The 22,555-nt window shown below is 41.4% G+C and overlaps 2 protein-coding genes across 7 annotated transcripts; both read right to left on the reverse strand.

Annotated features, from left to right (window-relative positions):
• Positions 1-804: 804 nt before the first annotated feature.
• On the reverse strand, positions 805-18,626 carry LOC107224784 (monocarboxylate transporter 10). Of its 6 annotated transcripts, none has more exons than XM_046735846.1 (9): positions 18,210-18,626; positions 14,776-15,392; positions 9,084-9,235; positions 8,696-8,969; positions 8,371-8,509; positions 7,980-8,145; positions 7,341-7,587; positions 7,049-7,216; positions 3,234-5,578 (listed from the first exon to the last, which is right to left on the reverse strand). In XM_046735846.1, exons 2-9 carry the CDS (start codon positions 15,302-15,304, stop codon positions 5,523-5,525), a joined length of 1,731 nt encoding a protein of 576 aa, XP_046591802.1. In that variant the 5' UTR covers positions 15,305-15,392; positions 18,210-18,626; the 3' UTR covers positions 3,234-5,522. The 6 variants fall into 6 exon arrangements, with proteins under 6 accessions (XP_046591803.1, XP_046591802.1, XP_046591801.1 ...); XM_046735845.1 differs by lacking the exon at positions 3,234-5,578 and adding an exon at positions 6,034-6,616 and having other exon boundaries at positions 18,307-18,626; XM_046735844.1 differs by lacking the exon at positions 3,234-5,578 and adding an exon at positions 6,034-6,616 and having other exon boundaries at positions 18,245-18,626.
• Positions 18,627-19,318: 692 nt separating this feature from the next.
• LOC107224787 (E3 UFM1-protein ligase 1 homolog) lies at positions 19,319-22,529 on the reverse strand. Its single transcript, XM_015664971.2, has 5 exons — positions 22,390-22,529; positions 21,583-22,160; positions 21,308-21,454; positions 19,682-21,037; positions 19,319-19,593 (listed from the first exon to the last, which is right to left on the reverse strand). The coding sequence occupies exons 1-5, from the start codon at positions 22,467-22,469 to the stop codon at positions 19,451-19,453; spliced, it is 2,304 nt and encodes a 767-aa protein (XP_015520457.1). The 5' UTR covers positions 22,470-22,529; the 3' UTR covers positions 19,319-19,450.
• Between the last annotated feature and the right edge of the window lie 26 nt (positions 22,530-22,555).

Raw genomic sequence — 22,555 nt, forward strand, 5'->3', positions numbered from 1 at the left:
TATAAGTATACCGATTTATTCACTCGTGCGTGTCTTTCTTAAAACGATCTACGGTGTCATCCGTGGGAACGGGCAGCCGTCAAGTAACTATTGTTATTGTATTCATTGTATGCGTGTATGTATGTACATGCCATAATACAAATTACTTTGTGATTGCGAGATATATTTACACGCGCTCGCAATTACGCTGCCTGAGATTATACGAGTACAGGTCGGAATGCTTTCGTTTCTGGTAGCGTGTTCTAATCGTGAGTAGGTACGACGTACCGTACAACATGTTCATTACCGGGTTTAGTACGGTCATCGGGACAATCTGTTGCCGGCGGATATAATAAATCGGGAAGCGAATATTTATTTGGATTAGGTGAGATATCCTCTGTCGGCACAATCTGGAGAATTGTTCCGAGTCCGTTCAACAATTGATAATTTGCAACGGCATGGATCGAGATCGTTGAACGGGCTGTATAAGTGGTCTCTCGGTGTTCGGTCTTCGCACTCTGTTCACGATTATTACTGCTCAATTGCAGCTGGAGCCCGCTCCTCCTATTTCACGTACGAACACTGAGTGAACCAGAAAGCTGGCCTTGTCGAGGAAAATGACACAGCTTAGACCCGCTTATTCTTCCCAGCCGCCGTTGTGACGACTGCACTTGGGATCAACTCCACTTGCTTCAAATTTACAGGTAGGTAGTTTTGAGCGGCAACGCGGATAACTCGACAAAAACTTCACCACGGTGCCTATAATTCCGAACCACAACTCCGCACTTTATCGGTTTGTCAATCTGCAACGACGAATACACGTATATTCTTACGAACGCGGTTTGACCCGTCGTTACGGAATTCGGGTAGGGGTAAATAAACGTCGTGGTGAGTAAAAATACGCCGGCGAAGTTTGAGAGAGATCGGAGTGAGACAGGGAGAGAGGACGAATCGGAAGGACGCGATAAGAAGGCGGACACGTAGGCGAGAGGAGGGGGGCGACCACGCGGGACGGACGGTCCTCGTGGAGGATAACGGAGGTGTGGTAGCAGGGAATAATTATTGGTAGGTAGGTGGGTAGGTACGGTGCGGAGAGTGAGGCTCGATGCACCACCTCGGGTACGGGACTGACCTCTCGGCGAACTAAAAATCACGCTCTTCGGATCGCGACACCGTTCGCCCGCAAGAACATAACCCGAGCTCCCTTCGCGGCGAGGGCGAGAGCGAGATCGCGGAGCCGCGTCGCGCCGCGCGTAAAAATAACCAACCCGTCGACGGAACCCGCGCCGCGCGGACTCGGACATCCTCGGAGAGGCTCGGCGTTAGTCCGGCGCTAGCGCCGCGAGCCAACCGCCCGCGTGTTCCACAGGCGCGACGACCTCAAGAGGCGAAATTCCGAGCCGATGATATAACAATTATTATACCCATGCCCGCGTCCTATTCCCGCTGCCTTCATCCCTGACTGCCGATTGCCGCCTTTTAGGTACACGCGTCTCAGTGCCTACGTTACGGTTACTACAAGGGACGTGTGCGGTACGCCGCATGAGATCCTGTAGCATACGGTAGTAGGATGTTGATAATTGCAAGACGTATACGTAGGTGTAATACGTGCGTTCACGATGAACCGCAGCGTTATCTTTGCCCGTGCATCGGGTCGATCGGACCGATGTTAATGTTGCGATCCATTTTTCGCGATTTGTTCGTGATCCTGATATTACTGTTTGCGGAACGGTACGGTCGCAAGTTATCTCACTTATATTGTGGATCGTTGAACAATAAATGCATTTATCGTCCGCGTTTTTATTTTTTATTTTTATTTACTTTTTTATTTTATAGTTTTTTTTTTTTTCTTATGGCAAAATAAACAACAAATTGCTAGAAATTTCACTAATTCCGCTAAGACAGACTTTTAAGCCAGTCCAACTACTGTATAAATTACAGCAAACTTAGATCTGGCCGTTACAGAACGCTTGTTAAAGACACTATACAACAACAGGTATCATACGCTTTGTACCAGGTATACTGGAGAAGCAACAAACGGGGTAGTAAATAAATACAGCTTGTAAACCGTATGTATAAGCTGACGATAAGTCGAAGCGAAGAATGAATCATCTCGTTGTAAACGGAACGCGAGGCACTCTCCGAGTTGGCCACCAGTCTCCCCCCCCCCCCTCTGCTCTTTCCTTTCCAGCCCGTGCGAACGCAAACAAACCGATTACTAAATATAACCGCATGTTCCCGTTACCGTCGCACCCTCTATATATATGTTACACTAGGATACTAAAATATACACCGGGTAGCTGCAGGCGCGATATCTGTATCTAGAGGTTCATTCGATTAGATTTTTCCTACGCCATTATGAACGGGAATGTAGCATTGGTAATCGCATAATTCTAATTCTGATAGAACAGTCTGTTATCGCTAATACAATTATCACCATGATTATTATTATTATATTATAAAGGGGCAAGTAAAGCCTCCTAATATCAGTAGACATGTATGTACGCCAGCGTCAGAGATTTCCGTGGAAGTAGAAATGTAAAGCTTTGAAAATATAACAGCTGTAATTTTTTTTTTTTGGCACATTGTCTACCAAGGGCGAAAAGTGTGTCTTTTTTACCCGCCTGTAGAGTTTGCAGTGCGATTCGTAGGCTTGTAAGTTCGAGCGAAGCGAGTGCGTATTGGGAACGGGAAACGAGTAATGCCAAACATCCGAGGGCAAAAAGGCCCCTGGCCCGTGGGGTGCGGTAGTATTATACATTACGTAACAAGGGGATAATCGGTTTTATTCCCGTGGTGCATGTAGGATTTTATTCGCGACTTACAGTGGCCCCTTTATTGACTTGAAAAGTGGTTGCCCCTTTAGCGGAGGAAAAGTGATACTTTTTTTCCCGCAAACGCGGGGAAAAAAGAAGTTTGAGAGGGAATTGTATGCAATTTTTGTCCCGCTTTTCAGGTCAATGAAGTAGCTATTACAGCTGAGTCGGGATAAAAGTCCTTTTCCACCCATCCGGGACAAAATGACGATATTGATTACCCGCCGATTGCAGAACGGTTCCTTTTGTCCCGGATTTGAGTTAAAAAAAAAAAAAAAAAACATTCAACAGTATCCCAATAGTCTAAAAACATTTCAGGATATTCCGTTGGCGTTATGCACATAAACCAAATAGCCAAACTAATTATATGCATTATACCATACGCAAGCACATATATAGATATATTATGCTCTTGTTCATTCATCTGGATAACGAAAACGTGGTAGACACATATATTTATTGCTGGATAATAAAAATACATTATTTTAAACTCCACTTTTCACCCGTAAGCAAACTGTCACGTATATTACGTATAAACCTATAATAAGTAGAGTTTGATATGCAGGTGTATAACACAATTCAAACTTTGACATAATTCAACAAACCATGAGGATGAAAATAAGAATAACAACAATTGTAACAACAACCGCGACAACAACAGCAACGATAAGAACAACAATAACGACGACAGAGATGACGAAAATAATGACACCGATAATAACAACAATAATGAAAACTATTATAACGACAGCAACCACAATATGATAAGCGATTGGAATGATATGTATAGCATATACTATCTAGATATGTACACAATTTCAATGTATACCACAGCTTAAGTACTTTTCGATTAATCGCAGGGCTGAGGCGCAAAATACGCTTGTAAAAAAGAGAAAGAACAAAAGTATGACGCGATTCAGCGTGATCCACGAAAATGATGTATTATACGTAGTTCCGCCTCACGTATGTACAGAATATTTCTATTGTCTCGACACAGATACTCAGTAGCAAATGTTGTTTTTTGGAGGTAAGGGAAGTAATAAATTATTATTCACAGTAGAAATAATGATTACGACTCGCCGTCGAAACTGTCGTTGGTTTCACATGATATACTGCACAGTTTCATTGTAAGTATGTTATTTGTACATAATATGCAGTTGCGATTATTATTACTTTAATCTATGAATTTGCAGATAAACGATGACCCGATAGTCTAAAAGCATTTCAGGATACTCTGGTGTGCGTTATGCACATAAACCAAATAGTCACTACTAATTATTACATTAATTATCTATTACCTGTATGATCAACATTATCGTCGTTGTCGTTACCCTCGGTATTAGGTACTATTTTAAATGCCATCGCTATTACGTTACGTAACACATGTTGCACTTTGCGCATTGGAGTGGTCCTTAAAAAGGACATTTTTGAATTTCTACTGTTTCATCCCCCACATTGGCTCCAAATAATTCAAAAATAATTCCTTAAATTTTTCAGATTTTTATCTCAACTTCAAACTCGTGCCGCCAGAGGGTTGTTTTCCCCGTTTAATCCGTTTCAAGGGAACAGTAAATCTACTAAACGAATTTCGATGAAATTTGATACAGGGGGGGAGGGGGGTTGCTCGGGTCGCTAATTACGAATCTGAACTCGAGATTTCGAAATTAAAAATGGCGTATCCAATGTGGCGGACAAACATCCCAAACTCACTTGATATTGCCATATTGGATCCACTATTTTGACTTTTTAAATTTCGGGTCCACATTCGTAATCAGCAATCCAAGCAAACCCCCCTGTATCGAATTTCTTTGAAATCTGTTTGGTAGATTTACCGTACACTTGAAAAGAGTTAAATGGGGAAAGTCGATTTGGGGGGTGAGACAATCAAAATTCAAAGATAACCGTTTTAAGGACCACCCTGAATCGCGCATATTATCATTGGATAAAAATCCATAAATGCACTTTCAATATCGGCAGTTACGCCTTGTTGTACTGTTTAATAAATGTTAAATGCAGTAATTCAACAAATTTTATAATTTCAATATTTTAACTTTTATATATAATTTGCATATGTTTTTTTTTCCAATCAGAAAACCATCTTCACAGCAATCAATTGGGTATAAAAAATAATGGTAACAATCATGTAATCATCCTGTTGCTCGGTAGTTACGCTAATTGTTACCCAACGATTAACTATCCATCTGTACTTTCAAGATTGCAAGTTGCACACCTTGACAATTCGTAAGTCTTGCATCGATCAAGCATAGGCAATGAATCATCGAGAGTAAAATTTACTTTCCGATTCGCACCATAGACGGGCTGGCGCTTTGTTCAGTCAGCGAACCGATCAGTCTGACCAAATCATTGGTTGCGGAGTGCAGACTAAAAATTAAGCGAAATTCTCATATTATTTCGCATTTTCAAAGCTCCGTCTGATCACCTATAAAACCTTTTCTACCTATCTTGTCTATCTACCATTAGTATGCTCTAATGTTCGTAGAGGGATTTTGTACTTGTTACAACTATCGCCAACCGGCATAAATCATCTTCCATTTTTAAATTCTCTCTCCCATACATATTAAGCACATCCCGATAGTATATAGATCTCCCATCCTGCTTCTATCGTTGAACGATAGGCGTTTAAACATCATTTACTAATTACAAGCTAACTAATCTAACTCTGTAAGAGGGACGAAACAAGATTGAAATCGGTAGTTTCTTCATGAATTACGGAGATTTTGCAGCTTCGCCATTTCTGCTCATATCTTGAAGCTCCTTTCCTTCTGTAATCAAAATAAATTTACGATTCACCTCAAAATGAAGTAGCCAAAATTTCATGTTTTGTTTACTACTCATTATTCATTAAAAACCAGTGCATCTTTTCACCTAGGGCAATTTCAATGCCTGCTCGATAGACGTAAAAATTAGATTAGAAAAACAGATTTTCAGATACAAGCACATGTACGTAAAGGCTTAACTAATTTCTGAACTTGGGAATTTCTTTCCACGCGGTAGAACGGTTAGCCTTATTGTTAAAAAGAAGTTACCAGCTGTATGAATAATCGAAAGCCGAGTAAAGACATTTCAAGAGGTAAGCTGCAACACGGGCAAAAACACACGTATATGCGTAAACGTATTATGCAAACACGCCGCACGTCTACAGACATATGTACAATAATACGAGTGAATACGTAGAAAAAAGTGTATATGGGGAAAAAAGGGCAAGTAGTTATAAAAATACAAATAAAGCAGTTTATTTACATAAGGTAGAAAAACAAGTAGAGAATATCAATACGTTTGTCAGCGTCTATTCGTATGGAGTGCGCACTTTATAAGATTCATTCGGCAGGATCTTCTTTCCTGAAAGGACTGTCACAGTAGCGAAATTCTGAGTGTTTACAAAAGAAGCGAAGTTATCCCAAATTTCTAGGACTCCCGCTGACACAAACTATTTTCCGAATAATGCCAATCGCGGTAATCGTCACGATAGTCATGTAAAGACCAATTCCACTTCGCGCCCTTATTGCTACACGATGTAGACGTTGTACAGAGAAGTAGGGGTTCACTTTCCGAATATCGTGCAATATCGTGCGGCACAAGTTGACAGCCTCGTCGCGGACGATCGGGTGTCAAAGAGGTTGTTTTATGCATGTTCTGCCGCTTGCAATTGCGGTAGAAGTAGTAGTAGCAGTCATAGCGATACGACGGGCACCTCCTAACACTATTGTCGATCCGTTTCCCAAACTCATCGCCAATGTGGTTAGTTTGGCAGCTCCAGGGTTCTTCCCTAGCTCCGCCCGGGCCCAACTTTATTCCGTTTCCTGCGAAGGTATCAAGTGAACCACCGCAACAAATTCACGTCCTGGCCTGGACCGCTCGACTTTAGCGGAGGGACAGATAAATCCGTACAGGTACGTTACCCACCCCAGTTTACACCGTAAATTACAGATTTTCTAGTATTCACTTTTGCCCACGACTTGAGTTGTAGCGTTTCTAACGAATTTTGTTTAACATTCGTCACGAAGGTGGACGTGCAGACACGTTTTCAATACCAGCTGTTAGAACCATTCGCAAACATGAGCTAAACTAGCAGCCCCCATAAGCACATAAAGTGTATATTTCATGCGTAAACCATGTAAATACCATATAGAAGAAATGGTAAAGGGATAAATGATAGTATTGAGCATAGCGATATGAAAAAGACAGCGAGAAGGTAAACTCCGCATGCCATGAGAGTAATAGGTTCCACTAACCGTTTTGCCAAGCGGGTTGTGCCAAGGGCTGATGCAAGCATTCGGATGGTTCAGTTTCGTCTTTCCCACAGCCGGTCGTGTTATCGTCGACGAACCTCACCAAGAACATTACAATCGCACCAACGATCGGAGGAACGCCAGCCAAAATGAATGCCAAGGTATATGAGCCTGAAAGGTCAGTAGCATAATCAGCCGGTACTGATACGATAATACCATTATACCCAGAATTTATAATATGTCCGGTACATCCGCTATCTGAATGTTTGAATCGAATAAAATTAAATTTACTCACCTTGGGAATCGAACAAATATCCGGCGATCGGTGGCCCAACAGTCAGCGGTATAGAGCACATTCCCAGCAAAAATCCAATTGCCTGACTAGCGTCCTTTTGACCGCATATATCGAATGCAATTGGACCCAGAAGAGAAATGAAACACCCGTCAACCAGCCCCATTCCAAGAGAAATTACTAGCAGTAGGTTGAAGGAATTGGTCACAGGTAACAGCATTGTCAGGAGACCAATGGTGACGAACGAAATCTAAGAATAAAAATGTTTCTTACCCCTGCAATATTCGGTCGAAAGGGAGGTGATACTTTCATGAATTTATTGGTCTTCTATATAAAGTTAATGCGGGCAGAGGACAACTGAGAAGAAACCTCTAGCAATAAGCTCAATCCAGATCAATCCTTCGTCAGGCCAAAGAATTGTCATTTTTATCATAGAGGAAGGTGAGGCTAAGCCTGGGACTTGAAATTTTTCGGGGAGCAGACTTTTATTATTTCTAGTAAAGAGCCGCGAAATTCGGTCTTGTCTTACTCGGCTTCCCAAGAAAATGTCAATTAGTCATTTTTTCTTTTTTAAGGCGGCTGGTTTTTAACCACCTTCCTATATTAAACCGATGTGTAGAATATATCACTGTGAGCACATACCTGTTGCAAAAGTATACGGTTCACACGTGGCAAATCGGCTACGAATCCGAACAGAAGGCGCCCCACTCCAGACGTGATAGCGATGCACATTACGGGCAACTTTTCGTCGTGTCCAGTAAAATTTTTCTTCACGAACGCACCAATGTGAACGTATGGCACAAAGTATCTGCAGAGGCGACAATAATTAACGATCTTTATTACATTATCTTCAATATTCGAATAAATTACGCAGATGTAGATGATGTACAAGGATCTTGGTTCAAGCATAACAGACACGTGCGTAGCGCTCTGCTGTTTCATGGATGTACAACTACTACATGACAGAACTCTTTTGATTCAGCACACATTGTTTATTTCTATTAATGAAAATATTGAATCAGGTTTAACTTGCCCGAAAAGTGCTAAGGGAATTGCGGTAGCCCAAATGACGTAGCGTTTCCTCTTCCACATTGAGATGTTGATCACCTCTTTCAGTTTTAATTGGAAGTTGAAACGGCCTGCGGCACATCTTTCGGGTGACGATGATGGCGCTGCACAGTTTAGGGCGCATCAACAACATTCACAATGCAATCCTTAGCTACTGTCAAGAGTTTGATTATTGGCATGAACGTCCAATTTTTTTTTCTGTTATTCTCAAATCGAGGAATCCAAATACTTGGGTTACATATACTATAAATGATACGTGGAATTGGATTACGTTTTTCCTATATACTCACGTAGCAAAGGCTTGAATAGTACGGCGCAAGCCATGACACCCGCGGTAAGGGCGGCCAGACTAATAAGCAAACCCTTCATGCCAACGCTGTCAAGTAGAGCTTGCATGACGTACGGCATGGCAACCGTGAAGGCGGAACTACCCGCCGTCACAATGCCATTTACCAGACCCGATCGTCGCTTGAAATAGTGACCAAGGATGACCAGACTAGGTGTGTAAGCGAGGCTAGCACCCAGACCATACATTATAGCGTACGTTAAGTACATGACCTCTATCTGCAATTAAACGCGATAATTTACCGTCCCAGTGTGTTTCATTCAACTTTTATTTATTTTTTCTCGTGCCTACGTTTATCATTGAATTTCGAAATAAAATAAACGAAATCAGACCTTTTGCCAAATAAAGGAAGATATAAACAATCCCAACGTCGCGAGGCCACCACCAAGGAGGGTCGTCATTTGTACCCCAATTTTATCCGTGAGAATACCGGCGACCGGTGACATAAGGAACATCATGCCAATCGCCAAGGAAGTCACTAGGGCTGCAAAACAGAGGAAACATATGTAGGTATATCTATATACAGTACATACTTGCTTACAAATATGGATGCGTAAAAATCATGTTTTCCTGAACTGTCATTACTCAGTATAGACGATGGAAAGTACATGTGTAAACAGTAATCACTTGAGCCATGATCAGATAAGAAGGCCATCGATCATCGAGGAAGAAACGGAGACAATCTCTGGACGGCCCAAGATTGTCGCACCATCATTTGTGTAACATATGCAATATGTATACTATACATGTGCTTCAAACAAATCTAAGTGTTGATGATAAGTGAAACCCACACTCCACAATCGTCATGTAGAGATGTTGTGATACATGTGTGTTCCTAAAAATTCTAATCGCTACATAATATGAGTGATAGAAGTACAGTATCCCGTCCGCATAGAGGCCCTCCGAATAGGGCCGCCTTGCTCATCCTTGCTCGAGTAGAGGGTGATCGAAAAGCTATGTCGCGAAATTGCTGTTAATATCAAGAAAAAAACTGTGAGGTCGGAATAATGACAGACATAACTAAGAGTGAGCATTTTTATAGGCAATATTTCAGATTTGTGCAAAACGTATTCAAGTTCAAGAACATGGATAACCCCGGGCCAACTCCGATTCCGAGCAATCAAAGTCGCATATCGCTCTGCAGATATATATATTCCAGCGATAAAAGTGTCACTTTATACGATTTACAAATGATCACTTGCCCATAAATGTCTTTCGTAATTCTCAAATACATATAGAGTTATTATGAGAGGAGTTATCGCACGGATGAGCGTCTGAAAAGAAATTTAAAAAATCTGTTCACCAAATAAGAAATTCATTCAACGCAAGGCACAAGATACATGGGAAATTCCACGTGGTATAATCGACCTGACCTAAATCTTGACCCTCTCAAAGCCAGTTCAAACATTGTGAAATATTTTTGCTACATCGTAAGAGTGCGTGATTTCTGTGAATTTGTATTCAAGAACGATTATACGATAGCAGCCGATGAAATATAATAATATTCGGCAATCGCCAACGTCCAAGTTTAAGTGAAGTATAAATCGGAAACCATAGGTCGTACAGAAAAAGCTATAAGGCACAAAAATTTCCATTCTGAAGCGCTTTCATACATTTTATCGGCAGCTATCGTCTTTAAACGTCTTCGAATAAAAAATGTATCAATAATCACAATACTTTCATGAAATAATAAAAACATTTTACAAAATCTGAACCGGTTTCGAGAGAGTCAGGATTTCGGTCAGTGGATTTCCCTATATGCCTAGTTATATGGAGTTTTTACATACGTCTGTGTATATCTCTATACTTCGTCATCGTCGAGTCTCCAGCCATGTCTCAAGGAGACGACCTGGCAATTTGCTATAACTACTTGAAAACAGACAATAAGTGGCAATTAAACACCGTAGGGTGTCTCCGGGAAGCTAATATATCGTTTCGTCGATAATGGTGACAAAAAAATCACAAGAGAGGAAATCCAAGGCAATGTGATTTCATCACGTAATTCACTCTGACGTCTTGTTCGGAATATATTCTAAATAATATCGTATCTCTGCAGAATGCGGTGCGGGTCCATCGAATGTTTCATAAGTATACATAGTATACATAATATACATATATACATGCACGACAAATTCATGATTGTCAAGGCGAGATCTATTATACATATGCATACGTGTCCACTAGGCTCGGTTTATTCTGTTACCAATCTAGACGCGGTTTTGTTTCCTCTGCAGCTAGATACATACATATAGGAAATACGAAGCCCTCGGTAATGAAATCAACCAAGTCAGATGTAACATTCATGTGTTGGTATTGTAAAACATGAGATACAAAAAAGATTTACGATGACCCTGATCGAAGGAAGTTGATTTAGGCACGTGATAAACTTTAATATCTGTGGCGTGCACGCGTTACAGGCAACGAGTAGAGCTATATCTTTCATACCCAATACGACGATAAATAAGTATTCCTATTCGGATACTACTACAAAAGCACAGGGACTGACTGTTAAAGCGAGATCGAAAAATGTATCGCAAGTTGTCGCAGATAACGATTGCCAGATTGTCTGATTGGATTTGGCGCTTAAATTATTGACACGTATTTGTGTCCGTCCAGCGCTTGCATCTTCGATTCGATGCAACCAACTTTTCATATGCGTTAAATTTTCTTCTAAACTCTCCCTTGAATTTGGATGGATACAAAACGCAGCTTCGTAATTATACTTTAGAGAATTTATAGAAAGATGCAACGAAGTAAATTGTAATCGGTATAATCACTGCTCGTTTGAATTCGAGAGCGATTCTCTCTTTTGCTCATAAATCCGGCGCGAACAGTTTCGAATGCATCGAAACGTACTGTGCTTGAATTTTTTCATAGCCAATTAGTTATCCGGCACCAGCAAGATCTGGAACGCAAGATTAACGACAAGTGTACAAGGAAGTAAAGGCCTTATACTTCTTAGTGATCCAAAATGGCAATTCTTTCGGTAGGGCGTTGCTTATTTAATTGGCTAATTTCACTACTAAATTTGGTTGCCATTCTCATGCCGCCGGGTGAATGCCTCGTGCAGTCCTAAATGACGATTATGCTAGACCTGAATTAATCGTAAATTAAACGTTCGTTAATCGTAATTGAGGTCAAGTAATGTCTCTACCAATTCAATTTCTTTCATTGTTAGTCGCTTATCGTTAAGATAAATCATAAATTTACATCAAGTATCAGTAATGAATTGATTTTTTATATTTCATCATTAAGTGATCGCGCTCCACACGCCACCGTGATACCTTCCCCCAATACTTGCTGCTTCGTCGCGTCGTTATTCGGTAATGATTTGCCAGTGTTAAACTACGGTAATGAAAGAACCGTTTTTGCGAACATTATGCAAAGATAATTATTCCACCACCCGTCTGCAGTGGCAACATAATAAGCCGAGCCGGTATAAATAAAGACATGGCATGCTTATGTAGTACGCCCCCGCCTGATATCCTGGTCAACTCGTGCACAATTGGTGCTAGGAATTGCTAATCGCCCATAGTTCAAACGGAGACAAGCCACCACTACGGCTACATTAAATTGACGACGTAATACCCGTTGTTAGGTACTCGCACCTATGGGAATACTAATTTTAAGCTTGGTCGTCCCGATAGGTACCATTTACTCAGCATCTAACCCAATTTTCACTATAGTAGTGCAGTAATCGATACCAACAGAGTAACGTAATACCAGCTACAACACAATATTATTATAATCTTTCAAATGGACTACGCCTCCTCCTTCGTGAAGAAATATATGTATGTATGTATAAATTTTGTTGTGCACACATATAATATAATAACCAGGGTAGTTATGGTAGGTGGGAGGTGTTCCGCGAACGATATTATAGGAAAAGCCGCACGAGTCACGAGATAACTCCGTGACGCATGGACCGATGATCGATTCTATACGAAGATCAACAAGTTGTTGGGCTCCTGTTGTATACCTACGTCAACGTCGACGTCGACATGGAGTCGAGGATCTGTTGTAGATACGGGTGAGTTATAATAAGTTGCCAGCGTTTGCTCGGTAATGTAACAGCATTTGGCGAATCATCGCGGTGTACCAATGTGTACAATAATGATAGTTATAATGATAATAAAAATAAACTATAAAGATGCACAGTGTATGCGAGCTAGTTTGCATTGGGTAGGTACATAGAATTGCGTTGTCTTGTAGTATGATTGATGCGACGATAGCCATTTGCCTCAATGATAACGCGGGCGTCGTTCACCGTCGGATGGACTTTTGGACTCTTTACTTTAAACCCCCCCCCCCCCCCACCCCACCTAATATTATCCATGTTGTTTACGACCGTCCCAGACGCGTTCGTTCGTGCCTTAAAATTCCAAATTTGACCAGAAGTTTTCGTCCATGCGAAGATCCGAACTTCAATATTCTATGCTTAATTGTTTCTATTTTTCTTTTTCCAGAAAACACTCGTAACTATTTCGTCGCGACACTTATACAGGTAGTGGATATAATTATTTACGTAGGCAATTAAAAATCGAAGTGATTGAGAGCTATATCGTGCTTGGTGTAAAATACAAATTGCACGAAATTTTCGATGGGTACGAGAGTCTGGATGGAGTAACGAATGAAAAACTCAGAAGCCAAGATTGCACCAGGCCGAAGTTAAAACGTTCGCAATTGTTCGGTCGAAAATAAAAGAGTTTCCGCGAAATTGCAGAATTATACCAAATACTTCAAGAGACGATAAAATTTCTTCGTTATCGCCCGCACCAACATTATATGTGGGCAACAAAGTAATTGATGGAAAACTTCTTCCCCAATTACAATGCCATGCAAAAATTACGGAACGACTGTTTCGTGGAATATTCTTTCTTCCGCATACTTGATGTTTTTGACGAATACAACGAATACAGGGCGAAATTAAGATACGAATGCAAACAATTGCCTAACAATATTGTGCGTTCAATTTGCATTGAACTATACCCGACTCTTGTTCAGCTTGCCGATAAGAAAGTTAGCGTGGTACGTAAAAAGAGAGGGGCATTAAGTATCGAGATAGGATATATACATATAATACGGGAAAACTACAGCAATTAAACTGTTAATTAATAAATTACGTAAATATAAACAAGGCCGTTGATCCCACCCGTGATGTTATAGATGTATGGTGTGTGGCGCGTGTATGCGCGTATCAGCCTCTCCTTGTGCGTTACAAATTGATAATAATTAACGATTAAGGAGCGAAGGGTGTACCTCTTGTAAAACTTGTCGCTTCTTGTGAGGCCGCAGATTCCGATATTCTATAATTAATTATACAGCAGCCAATAAACGTCTGTGTTCTAGTTTCAAATCACGAGGAAAGGCTTAAGTTATATTGCAATTATCAACGCAAGCGGGCGGGACAAAATACGTACACGATTGCAAGAGAGCGATAGGGAGTGTAAGAAACAACTAAGGGCGGACATGTAGAAGGGTGTAGGGGGGTGCCCTGGTTGATTTCGACGTTGACGTATCTCAAATGCAAAAAAGAGCTTATTAGTCTAATTTTATACGCAATTCTGGACAAAAACACTCCAATAAATTTTCATTTGACGCAGAAATAAATTATTGACATGAATTCTACGAATTTACTTTCGCGATTTCGTAGAATCCGCGCCATTTTTATTTTTTTTATTTCCACAACAAAGAAAAGTTTATTGGAGTCTTTTTATTCCGAATTGCGTATAAAATAGGGCTGTTAAGTCCCTTTTCGCGTTTGACATGCGTGAACTTTGATATTTGGAGATATGTACGACGACGTCGAAATCGTCCAGGGCACCCCCTTTTAAAATATCTCTGGATACACTTGATAAATATACACAAATATGCAATGATACGCAATGAACGCTTGCATGTCCAAATGTGTTTACTTGTTTGGCGGGTAAAAAAACGTTGCTATTTTTAGCTGGTCGTTACCCTGCGATGCACCGGGGATCTATATGCTATAGTATAGATTTATATTATACATGTACGACTCACAGGCCTTGGAAGACGCTCCAGTTACATTCCTACTCTTGAGCATTCCTTCCAGCTGTATGTGGATGACGGAAGCGGAATTAATCACGCCCAGGATGATTCCATTAACGAAGAAACTGGCAACCATAATCACCCATGCTCTGCACCCACCGTCCGGAGGCTCAGCCTTGACCTCAGCCGACATCGGGCCAACCATCTTTTTCAAGGCACCACCGCCATGTGCGTTTAGTACCGTCGGGTTCGCGGTTTGATTCAACGGTGCCAGTTCCTCTGCAACCCCGACGACCGTCGCGTCGTTCGAAAGAGGATTTGACCATCCGTACGACGACGGGATGGAAGCACCCCGCTCGGCGTCCGTAGGTGCGGGACCGATTTCCCGAGGGAGTGAGGCGATCCCGTTCGCGTTCACCGCAGCTGACTGCGACTCCTCGCTGGAGGCGCGTTCGTCAATTTCGGCCGCGGCACCTCGAAGCTGGGAGTAAAGGTCCGGAACCGAGGCCTGTTTACCCTCTCCGCTCTCCGTCACGGTCATCCTGAGTCTCGGGTAGAAGTCTCACGAGAATGTCACTCTGGATTACCGCTAATCCTGGATACCGATTCTCCTGCTGCTAGCGTCTCGCCTGTCAAAGAGAGCGAAATTCATTAATGTCCGCGCGTCAATGTGTTCGAAATGCCTTCTGGGACCACCTACAACTTTAATCGCCAGATGAAACAGAGTTACGGCAAGTGCCGAACAGCCAGCAGGTGAGAAGCTGACCGTCCTCCAAGTAGCCGACCCCGCGTCTACCTTTATGGATAGGGCTTCTGCAGAGCCAGAGCGGATATAGCGTATAGATTACACGGAGGTAAGCTGCGGCCACTGTCTCAGTGCAGGGTCCTTATTCTGTAACTTTTTTGCCTATCATGAGTAAGATTTTTTTTGTTCAAAACTGCTTTTCTTGTCATTCCAAATAGAGTTTTTCTTCACCTTTGTCATCGGTACAGATTATGAGTTACAGAATATGTTCCCAGCTCTACACCGCATCGGTGTAAGTAGCAAACCTCAGCGAAAGCGTTGCAATATTTATGCGAATTCATGTGAAGACTTGAATTAATGGAAGTACTCGCAAAGCAGTTTATCTTGAAATCGCGAATTTCAGATTAATGCTCATTGTATCTCACGGGTTACAGGCAGTATCGGTCGAACAGGCGGCAATTTTAATCTATGTGGTGCTGGTGATCGACGGTGTATGTACAACGACCTTTATCATCGGTCCTGCGGGAACGGGAGATCCTTTGTCGGGGACGGATCGAGTCAACGCGGACACCGGTGAGCTATTACAGAAGCTTCGACAGTTGGGAGAGATTCCCATCCGACGTACGCGACGGCTGGGAGAAGACTGCGTCGCAAGCCACGGACTTCGGTCCACTGAACACAATCGCTCGCGGATCGGCGACACTCGACAGCTTTTGAGTTGTACGTGATTTGCAGCTTTCACGGTGCCGCAAATTCTACAAGTATCTGGTGTTGTGCTCATAGCAACTTGCAAGCATACTGCTGCAACACGATTTTGTACTATGCAGAGCGTGACCGGGTCCGTCTTTTTTTTAAACAACAAATTCGTAAATACGGTCTAGCTGGCAAACGAGAATTAGTGTTTTTCGCCTTAACTGAAAGCACTCTTGGGAGTAAATGATAGATATAGGTACTCGTATATAATCATTTCGCATCTCTTAGTTCAACTCTAGCGTTGCATTGTTAAATGAGATACAAGCGTGGGTACACGGAGAGAAATATCTGAGAAAAATTACCCTGCTGTTACTATAATCGTGATGTAAAACACACCTAATGCAGTTTTTACCGTGCTGCATCAGAAAAATGCGTCGTCACATTTTAAATTTTGTGCTGCCGAAATACATAGTTTCTAAGCAAGGTAGTAATTTTTTTTCACAAAAACCTATAATTTTTGTAACATGCATCAACAAAAACTGCAGGGTAATTTTTCTCAGATTTTTCTCTCCGTGTATGACAGAAATATATGTGTTATCACATTTATCGCTTTACGCGGAAGAGTTGTCCGAGCCGTTCGTGATTGTATGCCATGGTTTATCACAAGTTATATCTTCCCTTATTTGTAGATGTGTAATACTTATTGACCGTCATTTGATTCAAGACGGGGAAATAAAGATTTCGTCGGTATATACGGTCAGAAAATATTTGTTTTAACGGCTAACGTTTCGGTGAAAGCAAAGGTTAACCTTCCTCAGAGTCTATGGTAGATATATAACATGCAGTAATTAATACATAATCTAACAATGAAACTTGACTATCATCACCATGTGAGTTACATATTTGTAAGGAAAACCATGTACATAAAATTACAAACATGTGAGTCACACGATGATGATAGTCGAGTTTCATTATTAGATTATGTATTAATTACCGCATGTTATATATCCGTCAAAGACTCTGAGGAAGGTCGACCTTAGCTTTGACCGAAACGTTAGCCGTTAAAACAAATGATTTCCGACCGTCTGTACCCACGAAATCTTTATTTTTCATCTTATTGTTAGAGAAATGAAACGTGTATCATGTGGTCGGTACAACAAGCGCAGTAACGCAGTGAGTGCGATACCTCCTTAAAATTAGAAACCCGCTGGCTGCGTCTCATAAGAGGACGCAGGCTTGTGAAAAAAATTACCGCGTTGGACGCATCGTGTGTATAAATGTTACAGCGTGTGAGTAGGTAGTATACCACGCCTTTAGAACAAAGAAAACCACGCTGGTACCGAAAAAGGATGGAGCGTTGCTCGCTTCCACCAGCCACAGTTAGTTCCGAAAAATCACGAAACCGCGAAACCGCAGCAACCCCGCACGTTTCACATAGGACTGCGTGCATCGCTCACGAACGTTAGGAATCATACATGTAAAATGTCCTTCGATGATGCAATGGATTGTTTTTTTGTTTGTTTTTTTCTTTAAATTAAATATTTCACCTTTCTGCAAAATTTATTAACAAATTTCTGTCGCAGAAATATTATTCCCTGCATTTTACCAATAGGTAATTCGATATAGGTAGATATATAACATAGGATCGATCTACACCAAGCGATCACTTTATTATTATTACTTCTATTATTTTGTTGGAAAGAGAAATTGTAGTAGACTCGATATGTTTTCACGAGAGTTTTCCGAAAAATTGATCTATATTATCATAAAACGTGTACTGTATATTGTTGTGTTATATACACAGAAACAATAAATTAGTCATCGAGGCCTGGTGACACGAAAAACTGAATTGCAATGTTATTTCGGTCCATCAATATTTACTCGTATATATTGTCATACGTAAACAATGAACGCGCAACGTCCTGCGCTTATCAGCTGTACCGGGAGAAATGCAATTGCAATAGTATTTACACCGAAATACATACAATACTGTATAATACTTGTGTACCTATAATATAAAGCGTGCGCGTGGTTTGAACTTGCCGCCTGCGAAAGGTCTCAGCCATGAGGTCCCCGGGATACGTGGGAACAACTGGATGCCATACCGAGATAAACGTTCCTCCACTCGGGTGATGTCCAGATGGCCGAATTCAATGTATGCACAAATGATATCCGTGTCCCCTGGCCGTATGCAAGTTCACACTATCGCAGTCTATCCAGGTGATATTCTGCAACGCAACGTGTCAGCTAATGAATCGGCGGATACATCTGCCTCCATCGCACGGTTAAATCTGGATTCACGAAAAGGGTTGGCCAATCGCTGCAGCGTTGCGTAAAATTGCGCCAATGCGATTGTAGCTCCAAGAGTACCGACACCGGATTGGGAGTGCGATGAAGACGTATATCTTGGTCACGTTTATTTTGGCACGTGGCGACTGGCGTCCTGCCGATACGCTTTCCCATGACTAATTCACTAGACCGGAGATGAGCCGGATTAGCCTGATAGGGTTCATACTCTCGTTTTTCCTGAACCTCATTTGGCAGCGTGATCTGACACAAAATCAATTTTTTAAACACTTTTTGATACATCGTGGACGGTAAATTCAGGTTGATTACCGTCCCGTACTGTGTCGTGCTTTACTTGTACTCCGAAAGGTTATAAGGAAAAGCCGGTGCTAATATTTCTCGTATCTCCCGAGGATTAACGCCCTCTGATCGGATTTTTGCTAAGGTATCTACAAACGTCGCGACGGTTATCGGTGGTGTTATTCACTATCACTACATAGAATAAGTATAAATCGATTACCGACATTCGATTCCCATCACAGTTTTCCCAACATGTATTTACCGTTCAGGTAACTCGAGAATTATTTCTAAAATCTATTTCGCAACAAAGAACGGTACTAAATAAGGGATGACAAAAAAAACTTGCAAAATCTGAAAAATGAGACAATTCACAAGTTGACCTGTAGGTATGAGCATAATCCTTATCCCTTGAAACCCTACAGGTTTTGTGTAAGACTTTTTCTTATATACTTTTTCAATTCCAAAATATTTACCTGGGGCGATTAAAACCGACCACACCGTGTAGAGAATCCCAATAAAAACTTGTTAATGTAATCGTATTCTTCGATATAAGGAGTCACTCCTGATCGTATGTATTCAATACTTATTCAACGTTGGATGAATAACGATTGGTTTTAAAATATGTATTATATAATAAGATAATCGATAGACTCAACTAACTGCTTAATCTTGCGAGTTGTCAGGTTTTAGTTGTTTTTTAAAATTAATAGCAATCTTCTTGATTTCGTCTAAACCCTCGTCCAAAGCAGTTTGAGCTTCATGCTTCACGTTCTCGTCAGTTGAACTGAGCAGCTGCAGAACCAGATCTGTAATAGAAACACACGTCTCTCTTGTAAAAAATGTGTTGGCCTAAACAATTAAAGGGAATGGTGATAAAAAGTAATTGCAACCAACCGTGATATCTCGAGAGAGTAGAAGCAACATGAGACTGGATCAGCGGCTGTAAGAATTCGAGAACAGATAACACATGCCTGCCGGACATGTGTAGTGCAGTCTGTGTGGTAGCTGTAAAAAGGATGCTGGTTGTTAGATGTAATGCCAGGGCTGGATCCCGAGTTGTCGATAACTGTTCCAACAAGGCTTCACGGTGACCAACCACTACAGGTCTTTCCTTTTTTTTGTCAAATTTTCGCAGTACCAAACAGCAAGCAGCCAGCGCCGGTTCAGCAGCAATCAAAAACTCCTCTACCGAAGATCCCGCCACTGCCTTATGCAAATTATTTAAAGGGTCCTTAACGTCAGATGGTAGCTCGGTAATAATCTTTAGTCTCGCTTCGGTTGTTATTACTTCCGGGCATTGAATCAAATTTTGTTGCGCAGCCAGCTTGAAAACATCGCTAACAAGATCGGTACCTAATGTTTTCATCAGATACTTAGTAAGGCCGACCTGTATACCTTTGTCAAGTTGCTTTATACCTTTGTCAAGTACTCGTATGCTTGTTGCCAAAGCATTTAGTCTTTCCTCAACCACATTCAAATTATTTGTCTTTGTCATTTGTGCGAGCTGTTCCGCAGCTGCCACTGCTTGTTTACTTAGGTTCGGCTGTAAGTAGGACGCCAATTCTCTGACAAGTCCCTCAATATCGGACAGATTCTCATCCTTACCGATCTCAATTGCAATATCGTCAACTGTGAAGAATACGAATTCTTTCTTTACAGAATTCTGTGACTCTTGCGCATCATCTGAATCAGCGTCTACCGTATTTTTTCCACGATAATTCTTCTTCTTTGTAGACTTAGTCCTGGTCTCACGACCTTGGCTACCACCCCCAGCTTTACCGCCGACAGCTTTTCTTCGTCGCTCCTCCCTTTTATCCACCCTGCATTCATCAGGATCAACAAGCTTAGATTTTATTTTTGATTCGGCAACAAACTGTAACCATTTTCCACTGTCTACTGCTTCTTTAGCTTTTTTCTCAGCAACTCCCTCAAATCGCAACACCAAGTTTTGAAGAAATGCATCTGATATAGCAACAGTATTCGCAAAGACATGGATGTTTGAATTTGTTCGTTTCATTGAATCTTTCAATAAAGTCTCAGCATCTTCAGGACTGAATACAGACGGCAAGAGCGGATAGATATCAGTAAACGAGCCAGTAGCTGCAACCTCTTCCACGTTTGCATCGACTTGATCGGTAATAGCTGGACCCACTGCGACTGAGTCCAGCAGAGATAATTTTTCATTCGCAAAATGACGCTTCACAAAATTCTGTGGGTCCGAAAATCCTAGACGTGAGAGAGCGTCATACTCTGAAAATAGTATTTGAAAATTTATACACTAATCAAAAAAAATGGCGATATCGTATTTTTTTAACAAGGTAAGGGCTAAACGATAAATTTCGATCAAGACTGTAAGTCCTTAGAACTGGTATATGTATGGAGGTTTTTCGACAGTATCAGCCACAAAGAGCAATAACTTGAATATTAGCAGTTCAATCGCGACAAGGTTCTAATGTAACCATGAAAAAGTGAGAAATACAAATGATAAAATATCGAATGAAAACTTGAAAGCACACACACCAAGGTAGCCATTTTGCTTGTAAAAATTGTCCACCCAGTCATTTTGGCTCTTTGAATAAATCGAAGGTACATAAATCCCATTGCCTCCCTGTTTCCCCGTCACAACTCCCGGTACTTGCCTCATCTCCTGCAAGTTGTCAAGAATTGCTGCAATAAATCACTAATTAGTATTGATAATTAATTTCAACTAAGCAAGCCACTTGAATTATGATGAGGTCTCTGGTAAAACGTAAACAGTGAACAATGTATTACGAATAATCGAAAATAAAACTCACACGAAAATATCCTTTCAGGCACAGAGCACTGGCCAAGAATGGCCGAAATCAGGGTCGGTTTAGTGATGCCGGACAATGCCCCCCTCGTCTTTGCCTTGTTTCTAGCCACATATCCTTCCGTATAGAAAACTCTTGGGTCCTGTCTATCCTGCCTTCCAAATATAGTTTTCCCGAGTTCTCTTTCTACAGTGGATTGTAAAAATTCGGCAGGAAGATCATAGTGCAGGGTCAACTGAGCAACGTCAACATGGCCCTGCTGGCTCAACCTGTCATTTATTTCCCCGGTGATCTTGGTCATGTAGGTTTTATCGACTAGTTGGCCCAGAACTAGCTTGACAGACTTGTCATGTCGTTCGATATCGGTTGCAGCTTTTGACACTTGAGATAGATCAACGTTAAGTAGTTTAGCCAAGTCAGCCAGGTTTATACGACCGCCGCATACTTGTAGCTCATCCTTGATTTCTCTGACGAGTTGCTGGGGCGTAACGTACTCTTTGCCATCTGTTGTGAATACAACGTCCAAAAGTTTACTTTCCAACAGCTTCGTTACAATCTCCACGCAATTATGCTCCGACAATCTGCAAGAAATATCAATTATGGAAACTGGCTAAAATACGATCAATCAACACTGTCCAATGTTTGACTATTTAAATTACATTATTATGTTTATACGAGGTTATTCTGAACCACCTACCCTAACCTAACTTAATCCTGAACAAATTATGTGCGGATGTGCTATAGTTGTGAAATTAAGAAAAAGGTTAGCAAATGTTGGATTATAAATAAGTGAGCGAGTGAAAATTAGACCTTTGCAGCGTCGAGCTCAGCTGCGCCTTTTGAAAATCAGCAGCTAGGCGTTTTACTTCGTCCCAGTCCACAGCTGTCATTTTGGAAAGCAAATTTCACGTTGAGCAGGCGATCATGGGTAACCGATCATGTGGAACACCGCACTGATATTGCCGCGATTCATCGA

The sequence above is a fragment of the Neodiprion lecontei genome, chromosome 3, assembly GCF_021901455.1.
Source record: "Neodiprion lecontei isolate iyNeoLeco1 chromosome 3, iyNeoLeco1.1, whole genome shotgun sequence".
In the NCBI taxonomy this organism is placed as follows: domain Eukaryota; kingdom Metazoa; phylum Arthropoda; class Insecta; order Hymenoptera; family Diprionidae; genus Neodiprion; species Neodiprion lecontei.